Below are 14,799 nucleotides of genomic sequence, written 5' to 3' on the forward strand. Positions count from 1 at the left end.
CCAGAAAAATGTGCATCTACCATGCATTTAAGAACTTCCAATGACAGTGATTCTACCACCTTTAACCTGTTCAAGGTAGAAAATTCTTCCTGATATCTAATCCTCCTTATATTTGAAGATTTATCAAATCTCACCTCCCCTCTCCCCACCCTAGTCTAGACTAAATAGACTCTACATGAGAGGTATCAAGCATATGGCTATTAGCAGGCCAGAGAATTTGGGATTGGGGATACCAAGGGAGGCAAGGGCTGCTGCAGAAGCTGGGACCTCAAGGCCCCATTGGACATGTCAGCAGTAGAGTGTGTACGTGGGCTGTACCAATAGTGCCCCACTTGTCCCACAGCTGCTTGGCCCACCTCCACTTGCACTGCCACTGCTGCAGCAGAGTGGCTGCTTAGCCCACTGCCTCTGCTACCATTGCTACTGTAACCACTGGCAACACTGCAGCCACCACTGCATCATGGATCCAGCCTGTGAAGAGTCCCACGGTAAATCTGACACTCTGCTCGAGTTCTAGATTAAATGTCAGTATTTCCAACCATTCCGTATCTGTTCTGTTTTCTAAAACTCAGCCTAGGTCTTATTTCCCTTTTCTGGACTCTTTCCAGTTTGTCTCTATCATTCATGAAGTGCACTGCCCAGCATAGACGACTGATAGGGGGTGCACGTGCTCCCCCCGACGGGGCTGGTGCCCCCCCGATGGCTGACACTGATACTGTCGGTAGGCCCCGCAGATTCAGGAGGCACCAGTCACTCATGCTGCCCAAAATGGGACATGGAACTCTACGTAAAGCCTCCACTTTGTTGAAGAAAGTAGTTGAATCACTTTCTGTGTATATATATGATACTCTCACAGGATGTTGTTACATTTTAGAATATTGCTGCAAAAAAAAGCTAAATTTACAGACAGGCAAGTAAGGCAAATGCTAATCAAACGTAACCCTACTAGCACTGTTAGCCATAACCCTACCCAAATAGTAGGGATTATATATACTTAGTGGGACAAACTGATGGGACTCTGACTCAGCTGAAGAATTAGCTTTCCGGGGAATAGTCATTCTGCTGACAGTTCTGGTAATCACATTACCCTGTTCAAAGAGAGATGCTGGTGCTACTAGGCTGTTCAAATTCGAGTCAGCAGTCTCTGGGGCTGAGCCATTCAGCATTAACAAAAGATTTCTAACATGTTCTGTTTTTTTAAAAATGGACCCTGGCTGAAAAATTGTGTGCAGATTACAGAAATAACATGCAGATTGACATTTCTAGGTCAGATCATGATCTACATGTTTTCTAGGATTCTATTCAAAATATTCAAAGGCAAAGAAGGCCGAAGGAAACACATCTTAATTAGCTGAGCCAGGTTAGCGTATTTCCTTTATTTATTTATTGCCTTTTGCTGAATCTAGTAGCTTATTCCACATTTAGATAACTTTTCTGTAAAAAAAAAAGAAAAAAAAAAGATTATCTGAATTGAGTAACTTGCTTCACTAACTCCACTCCTACCAGGAGTCATATACTAACTTGAACGTTTCTGGTTCAACTAAGTTGAATAGGATAAGTAGTTACTTGAACAGGAACAAAAGGGCAGGGGGGCTGCCTTGCCTTTTAAATCAGCATGTATCTGAAGCTGAAACAGATATGACTGAAAGCTTATCATCCTAAACCTCAGAAGGCCAACTTTAGCTATGTGGGTATAACTCAATTTGTGGTCAACAGGAGCTACATTTAATGCCAGAGCTAGTTTGCTGCACAGCTCAAAGGACAGAAGTGATATATGAATGGGAACTACTGCTGAAATAATCTTTTCATACAAAATGTATGATGATACTTTAAAAAGCAAATTTAGTTTTCCTTCAGAGCTTTGCATCGGCAGCCTGAAATAGGAAAATTACATCCATGCTATACTTGCTCTATGGAAAGGGAGAGGATTTTCCTAACTCCACAATACCCTTTGGCCTTTACCCTGATCAGATCACTCCGAACAGACTTGGGGAAATCTAACCCACTGACTCATGCTTGGTGAGCATTATGAAATCACTGTGATATTGTAGTGGATGCATCATGTACCACTGTTTATGGCAGTACCTCAAAGGAGGATTGCAGATTTTATAGCATTACTACTCTTGTGTTGCTAGACAGAAGGTTGCCTGTCTCCGGCCAATGACTATTTGCTCTCCTCTCTCTCCCTTTCCACTTACACATCATGATAACAGACCCCACTCTATGGACTCTTGGGACATGTCCACACGAGTGGAAACATGCAATTTGTGGGGCCTAAAAGCCTTTTGAGGCATCGTGAACTGTATGTGGCGCATGTGGATCCATTCAAAAGTAGATACCAGGAAATTCTGGTATCTAAAAAAAACACGGAAAAAAAAAGCAGGGTGGTGCATGTGGCTGCAGCATGCGCTGCCTGAAGTAGGAGCCTGGCCAGTCAGAGCCATGCTCCAGCTGCTGGCCAGGCTCCATATGGCTGGACTGCTGCCGCTGCCACTGCACACCCCAGGTAGGGCTACTAGGGCCAGCCCAGGTGCTAGCCCCAACTTCCCGACCCCAACTGGGGCAATTTGCTGCACGCCAGAGCGTGCATGCAGGGGCATTCCTTGGAGACAAGTAACAGTGGCACCTGCTATCTGTCCCCAGGGAAACTCAAGTGGGCACTTGTCTGAACGTGCCCATGAAGGTGTTCTACCTCTCCTAACAATCAAAGTGAACTGAATGAGGCAGAAACCCAAATCAAACAACCTTTCAACTACCCCACTACTGCAGAGCAGTGATACAATGTTAGCAAGGACTCTACAGTATCCCCCCACCCAATTTCTTATTTTGTTATAGTCATGTTCTTCGGTGTGGTGATTCCACAGAGCAGCAAAATGCCTCACCTTTTGGGTGAAGGTGACCAAAGAGATGCAAAGAAATAGGCAGTGGACCTTACCATCTCAATGACCCCCATCAGTAGGGGTATGGTTCTGAAAAAAAAAAAAGCAGGTTCATGCTTCAAAAAGCAATACATAGTCACCAAACGATCTTTTGGAGCTTGCCCCTTCTATATTACTTCAGCCTACTTTTATTGTTCATCTGCCAAGTTGTTGGCTATGAGCCAGGCTCCAATACTGGTATGTGGCAGATTTGCAAGTGAGCTGCAAAAGACTGCATAACTAGAACAAGGGCAAATTTTGAAGTAAAGGTTGGTTATAAATGCATAACATATAAGAATGGGCCTGTGGTTAAAGCAGATACAGGTAGCCTGAGCCTGGCAATGACGTGTTTCTGCTTCCAAAAGACAGACAGGGGAAGCTGTTGCAGAAAGTCTGCTGGTTATTAGCTGTTTGCCTTTTATAACAAGTGCTTTTGGCAGATGCTTTCCTAAGGCAAATTACTGTTCTGAAACTACAAAGAGAAAGGTTTGCTCTCTAGTTTTCTGCTCAAGGTGGGGCACTGTGCCAGAAAACATAGCTCTGAGGGGGGAAAAATCAGGAATTGGGAATGATGCTGGGTCTTTAAGGTAGAAGGTAGATTCTGTCCCACCCACTGTTCTTGCACTTTTGCTCTGACGCTACCATCTGGATCCTTTATGTCTCTGATTTACCTTATCCCTCTCTGACTTATTCCCTGACCTTCAGGGCTCCTTAATTTGTTAAAGGCTGCATGTGGCACACCTTTTGCCAATATACTGTCTCCTGTAAAAAGGAGCCCTCCTCCATTGCTATGAGCAGTCTAGTACAGTGGGGTGATATTATTGTGCACATAATACTTTATTTCTTTAATACTTACTCAGGGTCAGTCTGGATTTGATGGCTTGACTCATAGACAATGATGGACGGCAGAACAAATGAGTCATACATCAGCCACATTTCCAAGCCAGATTTCTTAAGTTTTTCATTTTTCAAAAAGAAACAGTATGATTGATAAATGAAGAGTCTCATTGGACAAAAACACACAATCAAGGTGAAATTATTTGTGATTTGACATACCAGACTTTTCAATAGTAGAGTCTCATGCTGACTGAAAGTGCATGTTTTTAAGTTTCATTAAACTCCTAAACCCTCATGAAGTGTCACTGGCCTTTGCAAGGGAAAGGACATGCAATCATGGAACTGATCTGGCTAGGAACATTAGTGAAGGAAGACTGATCTGACAGAAACAATATGTGGCGTGTTTAAACTCAGCTGCCAGTGAAGAATACATAACAAAGGGTAAGCATCTAATAGAGTTTGACTTATGTAGGTAGAGGCACTCTGCCTTAAGTAGCAACTCAAACCAGAACAAAAATAGCTAGGGATACAATTAAGTCTGAAAAGAGAATCAGTCTAGATGTGTTGCACCTCTGGGAAAAGTTTAAAATCTGATGTGATATAACTCTAACAAATTAATTGAGATAGTGAGGTTCTTCCATAATTGGAAAGGGAAAAAAATACCTTAGTAGAGCTAGACTCAGATACAACAAATAAAATTGTGGAATAAAACCACAACCTAACACTATAAGCTAAACATGTCTACTGTGGAGGTATACTGATATGTTGGTCCATATCGTATTGCCGTTGATAAAAGGCAGATTGACATTATCAGCAATTGGCTTTTTTGGCTGATGGGGCTGATAATGTCACTGATAAATGCCATGTGCATGAATGCAGCTGCAGCATACATGCAGCCAGGAATGAAGCCCAGCAGTGAAACCCCCACATTTTGCTGCAGTGAAACAAGCTGATCATGGGCAGTTCAGGTCAGCCAATCAGGGCTGCCCTATGCATTGCTGCCATCTGTCACAGGGCAGACAAAGGAGAACTGCTGAGTATGCTGAGATGTGTGCACTGGGGTCCCGCCAGGCTGTACAGTATCAGCACTGCAGGCTCTCCACTGTTCAGGGCCTCAGTATATGTATGTGCAGCTCTGGGTACACCAGGAGAACAAACCTGGGAGAATTCTTCTGGATTATTTGAATGCATGTAAATAGTCTTAGATTGAGCCCCAAGGAGTTTATAGTCTGCCTTTCAGTTCTGCATTTGCACAGTGCTTTATGGTCAGGTCCTATAGTCTACGACTGGGATTCCTAGCAAGGAAGATAACAACAACAAATCTTTTCAAACTTACCCTTTGAGAAAGACTGCTTAATCATGGGCAGCATGGGCAGCCACCGAGGACACCCACTGATCCTTAAGCAGGGCTGTCCTTGGTGGGGGAGAAATTGGGGTGATTGCCCTGGGCCCTGCACTTTGGGGGGGCCCCACACAGCTGGGTGGAGTGGCTGCAGTCTCTCCTACAGGGCCCACCTAGTGCTGGTGACGCTGTGCCAGTTCACATCTGACCACTTGCCCCCCCGCCTTCGGCTGCTGCTGCCAGCTTCTTCGCGTCTGGGCCCTGCACAGGCTGATTTGTCCGGGGCCCCACACCCTGCTAGGGTCATCTCTGTCCTTAAGTAACTAGGCAGCCTCTTACACAATGAAATGTGCAGGGCCTCTGAAGCCAGAGATTCATGAAACCATTCACAGGAACTTTTCCACAGAAAAGTTTCTCTTTTCCTACAGTGAGATTTGATCAAAAGAATACTTTGCAGTTAGGAATCCTGAGACTGAATTCAGAGGCAATTTCTTCACACACTGCTCTGCTGAATATGGAAATGTACAACATACTTTCTATTACTAATTACTATTTTGTTGCTTAGTGAAATGGTCCCTTAAAATGAAAGCAGCTGAAAGGCAATGTTTTATGGTGCTGAGGTTTTAATGAGAAGTACATAGAATGATTTGTAAAATTGGTTAGTACAGCTTACCTTGTCAGCTACAGCAGAAGTGTAGTCCCCAAACAAGCACTGATTCTACTTCCAACTTGGATTGGAAATCTGAGAACTTGGCTTTGGTTCCATATTTAATATGTCTCTTCTATGTGGCTCCAGTCCTCCTAGCCACTCTTCATATATTCTCGCTTTCTCGCCCATTCCAAAATCCAGGTGATTAATTAATATAGAAATACTTAGACATGAATTGGGGTAAGGACTGGATATCTGGTCTCTCCTCTCTCAGAGGAGTCCCTTAGAATCACAGAATCATAAAATCATAGAATCAATGAGTCGAAGGGACCTAGACAGATCATCGAGTCGGACCCCCCGCCATGGGCAGGAAGGAGCACTGGGGGGGGGCAGGGGTCATAAGACCCCAGCCAGGTGCCTGTCCAGTCTCCTCTTGAAGATGTCCAGGGAAGGTGAGAGCACCACCTCTCTGGGAAGCCTATTCCAGGCTCTGGCCACCCTTACAGTGAAGCAGCTCTTCCTAATATCTAACCTAAACCTATCCTCCCTCAGCTTGTGGCCATTGCTCCCGGTGACTCCAAGAGGGGCCCTGGTGAACAGACTTTCCCCGAGTCCCTGCTGCTAGCCCCTGATAAGGTTGTAGGCAGCCACAAGATCCCCCCTCAGTCTCCTCTTGTGGAGACTGAGGAGATTCAGGTCTCTCAGCCTCTCCTCATAGGGCTGGCCACAGAGGCCCTTAACCATATGACCATTAGGCTATTAGGCTCATTTTGCTTACTCTCCCTCTAGTCAAATGAGAAATTATTTTACACAAAGTGGAACAATTCTTAAGGAGCTCTAAAGAACTATCTCCCTCCCTGTAGGTTCAAGCCCTCTCTGGCAAAGAAGGAACTGAAACCTAATAACACCTTCTCTAGCTGTGTTTTATGGGAAAGAAATCTATGCCAACTCTACCTCTAAAAGGGTGCATTTACACGTGTGCTTTAATTAACAGTAGGCTATTCAACTGTGCATTAAAGTGTCACATAAAAACCACGTTATTACATTAACGTGCAGTAAAATAAACTGCACGTTAAGTGTCACTTAAAAACCATGCACATTAATTTCTGTGCATTAAGGCAGCCTAATGCACATTTCTTTAGTACCTCACATTGGAGCTACTAAATTTCATGCGCATTAGAAAAAACACCTTAATGCATGTGTCGATGTGCCCAGAGACAATTCCATGCTCTGAATTCCAGTCACAAAGAGCACCAAGTCCTGAGGGAGATTAGAGATTTATTTATTATTGATGTATTTGATTTATATACTGCCCTTCCCCCCAAAAGGCTCTGGGCTTACAATAAAATCAATACATTAGAAAAAACCAAAACCAGTTTAACAACTTCCCAAACAATGCCCCAAAACTTAACCTTGCCTGCTGAATGTCTGCCCAAATAAGATGATCTTACAATACTGGAAGATGTCCAGGCTCAAGCTCTGGTGGGCTTCTAGGAGGAGAGAGTTCCAAGATTAAGGAGTGAATTCAGAGAATGACCTCACATGCACAGATGGAACTTGCCCAAGGTTGCTCTCATCTGACCTCAGGGATCACAGAGAAGTATAAAGGAGGATGTGGTCCCTTAAATAGATAGGATCCAGGCCATTCAGACACCCTCTTCTCTTCAGCATCTCCTCTGGCTAAAAGAGATGGCAGCTTTTGCAAAACCCATTTTCAGTTTGCTTCAGCCCCCCATGCATTGTACATGGAACTGGGAATCAAAGTTGTATCTTCTAGGGATGGCAAGATACTTCCAAGGATGGGTTTCAAGGATGCTTCAGGACTGTAACACTGAGCATTTTGATGCATAAGTCCTTTTGTAGATCTAGTCCTTTGTACCTTGTGCCTCAGTTCTCAGGGTAAATGTCACCATAAATAAAAAAGCATTTCCTTACTGGATAGTGTTGTTATCAGGATTAATGAATGGAAGACAATAAGCTGGTTACTTGATGGGGTGACTGGTTATTTTAATAACTAATCCTTAAATATTTCTCTGTATAACTTTCTTAGTTCAATTTACTTTTTTGACAGCACAAAGCATAATATACTTTACATGACATTGTGGTATCAGTATATGGACATTATATAGTCTATGGTTACATATTATCATGAAGCCTACTATGACACACCATAGAAAAAAAAGATTCCTCTCAAGATTCCCAATGCATTTCTGTATTTGTTCTCACTTCTCTTTCTGTTCCTCCATACAGCATCTTTCTTGATGCTGTTTCTCTTTGTTTGCCCTCAAATTATCTTGTTTCCTTTTACCATTCATCTGCTATGCCCTTCCTTCCATCAGTTTTTTTATCCTTCTCCCCTTATTAACCCTTTCCTAATCTTCCCCTGTAACTTCAGGATGAAAGAGTCAGCACAAGATTGCACTGTATTCTCACATTTTCAGAGGAGCAAAGTGAAAGTATTTTTACCGTCATATCTTGTAAGCTTCGGGTTCCCATGCCTACCATCTTAACTTAAGTGCAACATCTACTGATGTCAGAGGGAATTTTGATAAGTAAGCACTATGGAATCATATTCATGGCAAGAAATCACATTTCCTATTACTATAGGTTTGAACACTGCAAAAATACATGCATGTGTAGATAAGTGCACATGCACACAGTCACTGCCTGACCCTGCAACCCTATTCACATACAGGCACAGTCCTCCGACTTTTAATCTTATCTTTCCTTTGTCTGTTAGTTGCATCCAATTGTCTCATCCTGTAGGTTCTCAGCACTTTAAGGCACATTTTTTCTTATTTTTCACTGTCTAGGCAATGGGCTTGGAGACTCAAGCAACTATCATGATAAATTTAGAATAATACAAAACATTTAGAAATACATACACTTAAAAACCAGAAAGGCCACAGCTGTCAATTGTTTGCAAATATCCTGCATCATGAGAACAATAAACTATTTCTGGTCATACCATGCAGTTTTAGGAGGTGTGCGTGCCTTAGATGATATGTGCTGTGAAGTCTCGTGAGCATCTCCCGCATCTTCTGGGATGGAGAATGGCAGTTATCCTAGCTAAGAGAGTTACTGATATGTGAAATGATACAATGTCAGTATTGAGATTTAGCCTGCTTGCTTGTTGGTGACAATTTCTTTAAATATATCCATTTTGCCTTGGTGCCAGAGTTTTATTTTTGATTCTAGGAACAGCAGTTCCTACAATCTCATGCTTTAGGAAGGATTGGTTGAAGGAAAGGATTGAGCCAGACTTTGCCCAGGGGTCACAGTCCATTTTGCAGCTTTTCTTACCAAAGAACGCGATTGCTGTGAAAAACAAGTAGAACATTAGCTAATTTTGCTAATGTAAGTACAGAATGAACTCTACCTAGCAATCCAGTCTACTGAATGTATTGCCTTTTAGAAAATCATCAAAAAAAAATTCTTTATAAAATTACTTTTTGGACCTTCTCCCTACTTTGACTAATAGTGAAGAGGAAACTAGTAAGAATTAAAGTCTCTTTTTATTTGTTATACTTTCTGAGACATGTCATGATGTTAATTTCAGCATAAAGTCTGCTTAATTTTCTATCTAATTTACAAAAAACCCAGCTATGATACCTTTGTGTTGTTATATTAAAATGCCAGTCCAGAGTTCAAAACCTAAGCATAAACTCATCTAGAACCAGTGGTGGGGTTTTTTCATAGCACTATATTTGTTCATGTGAGATCAGGTCCTTATCCTCCTTCTTGAACCTCAATTCCTTGTCTATAAAGAAGGGGTGAGGGAGTAGAATAGCACTCTTCAGAGAGGTGCTGTGAGGATAAATACATTGAAGACTGATCGGTACAGTGATGGAGTCATATAATACCTCAGATAGAAAATACTTTTACTGTATTTTAATTTTGTATTAGAGCACAGGGCTTCACAATGGTATTATTTTTAGTAGGCAAATCCTAGTTTTCTTAAAGATTTGATATTTTGTATGGGGGGCAACCAAATGGAAAGAAATATTGGTAAGTGTAGGAACAATCAAATAAACTAGCCGGAAGAAATTGCAAGTCTACTCACTTCAGAAACTGTAGAATGCTTATGCCTTTTGACAATGCTCCCCACAGACTCTTTGTTTGGGTCTGAACCCTGTGGGGGAAAATTTCTTAGCTTTGCTGAACTGATGACCTTTAAAAATAAATTGAGGAAAAAACGAGAGTTAATGAATACCTCTGGATGAACATACCATTTTGATATATATTAGCAACAGTCAGTGTAACAAATCATTTGCCATATGCCTATGTCTCTGAAACAGTACAGTCTCATTTGGATTTCACACTCCTCTAAATCAGGTTGGAACTTCCTTGTCTTCAGTTCACTTGTTCCTAATTTACCTGCGTGTAAGTTCAGAATCAGACCCTGTGAACTTAGTTTTCTCTTTCTCTGAAAAAGCAACAATTGAATTCCAACCCCTGCTCAAAGTAGGACCACCTCCAACTAGATCAGCCCAGCCAAAGCTTTGCCTATGCTGGTTTTGAAAACCTCCACCACCTCTCTGGGTAAACTGTTCCAGTGTTTTACTGCCCTCCTAGTGAGAGAGTTTTTCCTAATATCCAACCTAAACTTCCCTTGCTGCAACTTGAACCCATTGCTCCTTGTTCTGTCATCTCCCACCACTGAGAACAGTCTAGCTCCATCCTCTTTGGAACCCTGCTTCAGGTAGTTGAAGGCTGCTATTATATTCCCACTCAGTCTTCTCTTCTCCAGACTAAATACTCCCAGTTCCCTCAGTCTCTCCTCATAAGTTATGTGCCCCAGCCCCCTCACCATTTTAATTGTCTTCCACTGGACTCTCTCCAACTTCTCCACATCCTTTCTATAGTGTGGGGCCCAAAACTGAACACAGTACTCCAAATGTGACCTCACCAGTGCTGAATAGAGGGGAATAATCACTTCCCTGGACCTGCTAGGAACACTCCTACCAATGCAGACCAATATGCCATTAGCCTTTTTGGTAACAAGGGCACATTGTTGGGTTATATTCAGCTTATTGTCCGCTGTAACCCCAAGGTCCTTTCTGGAGAGCTGCTGCTCAGCCAGTCAGCCCCCAACCTGTACTGGTGCATGATTCTTCTGTCCCAAGTGCAGGACTTTGGACTTGTCCTTGTTGAGCCTCGTGAGATTCCTTTTGGCACAATCTTCCAATTTGTCACTCAGAATCCTAGCCCTACCCTCCAGAATATCTACTACTAGGTTGTCTCCCCCATTCAGTAAGAGACCCACACTTTCCCTGAACTTCCTCCTTTTACTGACATACTTGTAGGAACCCTTCTGGTTACCCTTCACATCCCTTGCTAGCTGCAACTCCAATTCCACTTTGGCCTTCCTGACTTCATCCCTGCATACCCAAGCAATACTCTTATACTTCTTCCTAGTTGTTTGTCCAAGTTTCCATTTCTTATAAGCTTCTTTTTTGCGATTTAGCTTCCAGAAGAGTTCCCTGCTAAGCCAAGCTGGTTTTCTGCCATACTTGCTGGTCTTCCCGCATGTCAGGATGTTTGTTTGTTCTTGCACTCTCGGTAAGGCTTCTTTAAAGTACAGAGCCCGGACCCCTTTCCCTGCAGTCCCCTCAGCCAGGCAGCAGTGTTTTGTGGGGCCAGTGCTGCTGTGGGGAGAGAGACCCTGGATCCCTTTCCCACGCAGACCCCATGAACTGGCTCGGAGGGCTGCTTGGCCAGGGGGGCCAGGGGTGGAAGGGGCATGGGGTCTCTTTCCCCACAGCAGCCCCAGCCCCATGGCATGCTGCTGCCTTGCCTGGGGGACTGCAGGGGAAAGTGTCTGGGGTCTTTCCTCCTTCAGTTGCTGCTTACAGTTGCCAGCTGGTGGGGATAGGGGGGCAGGGACATGGGGCCACTCATGTGGGAGCTCCCCCAGTGGTCAGTGCAGACAGGCTCTGAGCACCCCATACCAAACAGAGAATGTCTATTTGGTTTCTCATGCTCTAATTCTTAGCACTTTAAGTAAAGCACAGTAGATTGCTGCTGCCAGGGACTTTTTGAACATCTGTACTTAAGTCTATAGTCCAGCTCTCCAAACACCTGGGCAAGTGCTTTAACCATGTACTTATGCACAACCATCACCTTCATCTCTGGCCATGTTTTTGAATGAAAGTGACCACGGTTACTGCACTTTGCACCACACTCACTCTTGGTGTGTCCTCGGTTTGCACAAAGAACAGACTGGGCCCCTCTGTGGAGTTAGGCAATGTTTAGGAGGCAAAGTACTGGTACTCAGGGAACAGTTTAGTCTAGAACTGAGGCACTGAACAGATACCTAAGAGGTTTTGTGGCAGCTGGAGCAGGACCTATCTGTATCACTGTTTGTAGCTAAGCTGCCTAAATTCTACCAATCTGGATCTGGCCCCTCATGCCCAGACCTTGTGCAGACCTTGTTCACTGGGCTGGCTGGGAAAAAAACAGATAAACACAAAGTTAAGGGCCTGAGCTTTAATAGAAGTAGAAGGCTGAAAGACTGACCTTGTGGTGCACACTCTCAATCCATCTTCCCAGAAGGTGCACTGCTATCAAGCTAGTTACCACAGAGCACAGAATGGAGATGGATAGACAGTAATACAAGCCAAGTCAAAAAATTAAATTGAAAATTAAACAGTTTAGAAAGTCAACAGGTGATTTTTAGAATTTTGTAATGTTGATGACTTTCACTATACAGATGGCACTGCATGAAGCATGAAAAACATTTTTGCATGTACTCACTCTGTATATAGGTAGAGATCCAAACACAACACCAGCTTCTTTGTTTCCTGACTTGAAACTCTCCAAAGGTTGTCTATTAATCTGTTACACAGAGAACAAAGTTAATACATTCCCAGGTAGGGAGAGAATAATAAAAAAGAAATAACTGGGGCTATGGAAAGTTTCAGTAGCCAATTTGATTTGGAGAGATTCAGAAATTCAGCCATAGACTTCAGCAGTCCTTGACAATGCTAGACACAGCTGCCTCCAGCTGGTAAGTCTGTTGTGGTGGGCGGAGAGGGAGGGATTGGGGCTGGGGCTGGGACATGCTGCCCAGCCAGGGTGTGGGGACACGGGACTTGGGGAGGGAGGCTCCCACCATTGCATGCTGCCGTGCGCTGCCACGTGCCACCAATCCAGGAGCTGCTCTTCTGGTGGCTCCTCCGGCGACTCTCACCGCTGGTCCAGGAGGGCATGGGAGCGGGTGTGTGCCTCCAGATCTATGCGGGGCAGGCTGGGCTGAGCTGCACTCCAGGAATCTAGCCACAGCTGCCCACCGCCGAGCTGCACTCCTCAGGGTGGGTGGAACCAGGGCTGCACTGTGGGCTGCAAGCCACTGCTGCTGGCCTGTGCTCTGTGAGGGCTTGCTGGAGCCAGGGCTGAACTCCTGGAGGCTAGCCCCAGTTGTCTGCCGCCGGGCTGTACTCCACGGGGTGGGCAGAGCTAGGACTGTGTTCTGCGCTGCGGCTGGGGCTAGCCACCCCATGGAGCACAGCCTGGCAGTGGGGACTTGTTGCCCAAAGTGCAGCCCTGACTCTACCCACCCTGTGGAGTGCAGCCCTGCGGCAGGCAACTGGGGCTAGCTTCCTGGAGTGCAGCCTTGGCTCCACTGGCCCTGCAGAGTGCTGCCCAGCAGTGGAGGCTTGTTGCCCAGAATACAGTCATGGCTTCACCCACCCCATGAAATGCCACCCGGTGGCGGTGGGCAGCTGGGGCTAGACACCCAGAGCGCAGCCTGGCTCAGCCCGCCCTTCACAGATTCAGGGGCACACGCCCACACCCATGTCTTATTGGACTGGTGGCGAGAGCCACCGGAGGAGCCACCAGAAAAGTATCTCCCAAACTGGTGGCGTGCAGTGCCAGAAGCCCCCCTCCCCGAGTCCTGCACCCTACCACCCTGGCTGGGGCAGCTTGTCCCAGCCCCAGCCCCAATCCCTCCCTCCTGTGGAGGTGTTAATCTGCCCCCCCCATGCCTCTTCCCTCCTGCCTCTGCCTACCACAACAGACTTACCAGCTGGAGGCAGCTGTGTTCAGCATCATAAAAGACTGCCTGTATAGTCTATGGCCGAATCTCTGAATCAGCACCAAATCTCTAAATTCGAATCAGCTGAATTGAATCGGGACAGTGATTTGAATCACTGAATCAAATCACTGTCCCTCAGAATCAGCCAAATCTGAATCTGAAGCAAATACTTGGTGCTTCGCACAGGTCTAGAAATAACATTTAGCAGGCTTCACACAAAATGGCTTATGCAACATTTTATCTTGTTATATTAGGGAGGGGAAGAGGAAACACATCTACAAAGAAAAAAGTTGGGGCTGTACTTAGGTTTGCTTCATGCTGGTATACAGGCAATCCTTGGACTTACGAAACAATTGGTTCCTGAAAACCACGTCTTAAGTTGAAATGTAATAACTTGGAATCAATTTTCTCATAAGAAACAATATTATAAATGGGCGATTGTTTCCTGAACCAAGGCCCGATACCCTATTTTCACCAAAAAAAATACCCAGTATTTTGTACTCGATCGATTATATATGAGTAATATAGCTACATTAATGCATTTATATTATAAATAGCAACCATATTGATTTGGAAGGACTTCTTTGAGGTGACTTTGCTGGACTTTTTGAAAGGCTCTTGGTTGGACTTTTGAAGAGTTCTTGTCAGGAGTCTTGGCTGCAGGTTTTTCTGGAATCTTGTCTGCTTTCTTAAAGAAAGTGTCCAAGGAAGTTTGGACAGATGTTCTCCAGGGACATGGGTGATGCAGAGAATTTGTTCGCTGCTGTAGCATCGCATTGGATCAAGTGTTGTAAAGTCAAAACTGACATCATAAAGTTGAAACAGGGTGTCAATTTATAAATGTAAGTGCAAAATGTTGTAATTCGAAACGTTGTAAGTCGAGGACTTCCTGTATAGCACAGATAGTATAGGATTTTTTGTCTACAAGTTAAGAAGAGTGGGTTTTGCTTCTTTCATGGAAATAGTTAACTACTAAAATGTTGACCGCCCATAGGGCACAAAGTATATGAGTGGG

At 44.4% G+C, this 14,799-nt stretch overlaps 1 protein-coding gene across 1 annotated transcript in view; it reads right to left on the reverse strand.

Annotated features, from left to right (window-relative positions):
• Positions 1-7,007: 7,007 nt before the first annotated feature.
• WDR64 (WD repeat domain 64) overlaps positions 7,008-14,799 on the reverse strand; it is a 150,748-nt gene continuing 142,956 nt past the window's right edge. The window contains exons 26-28 of the mRNA XM_019548612.1: positions 12,503-12,583; positions 9,810-9,917; positions 7,008-9,064 (exon numbers count right to left, since the gene is read on the reverse strand). Of these exons, the coding sequence (XP_019404157.1) occupies positions 8,972-9,064; positions 9,810-9,917; positions 12,503-12,583 (282 nt within the window). The 3' untranslated portion in view covers positions 7,008-8,971. The remainder of the gene's footprint in view (positions 9,065-9,809; positions 9,918-12,502; positions 12,584-14,799) is intronic.

The sequence above is a fragment of the Crocodylus porosus genome, unplaced genomic scaffold, assembly GCF_001723895.1.
Source record: "Crocodylus porosus isolate Cpor-Errol unplaced genomic scaffold, CroPor_comp1, whole genome shotgun sequence".
Taxonomy (NCBI): domain Eukaryota; kingdom Metazoa; phylum Chordata; order Crocodylia; family Crocodylidae; genus Crocodylus; species Crocodylus porosus.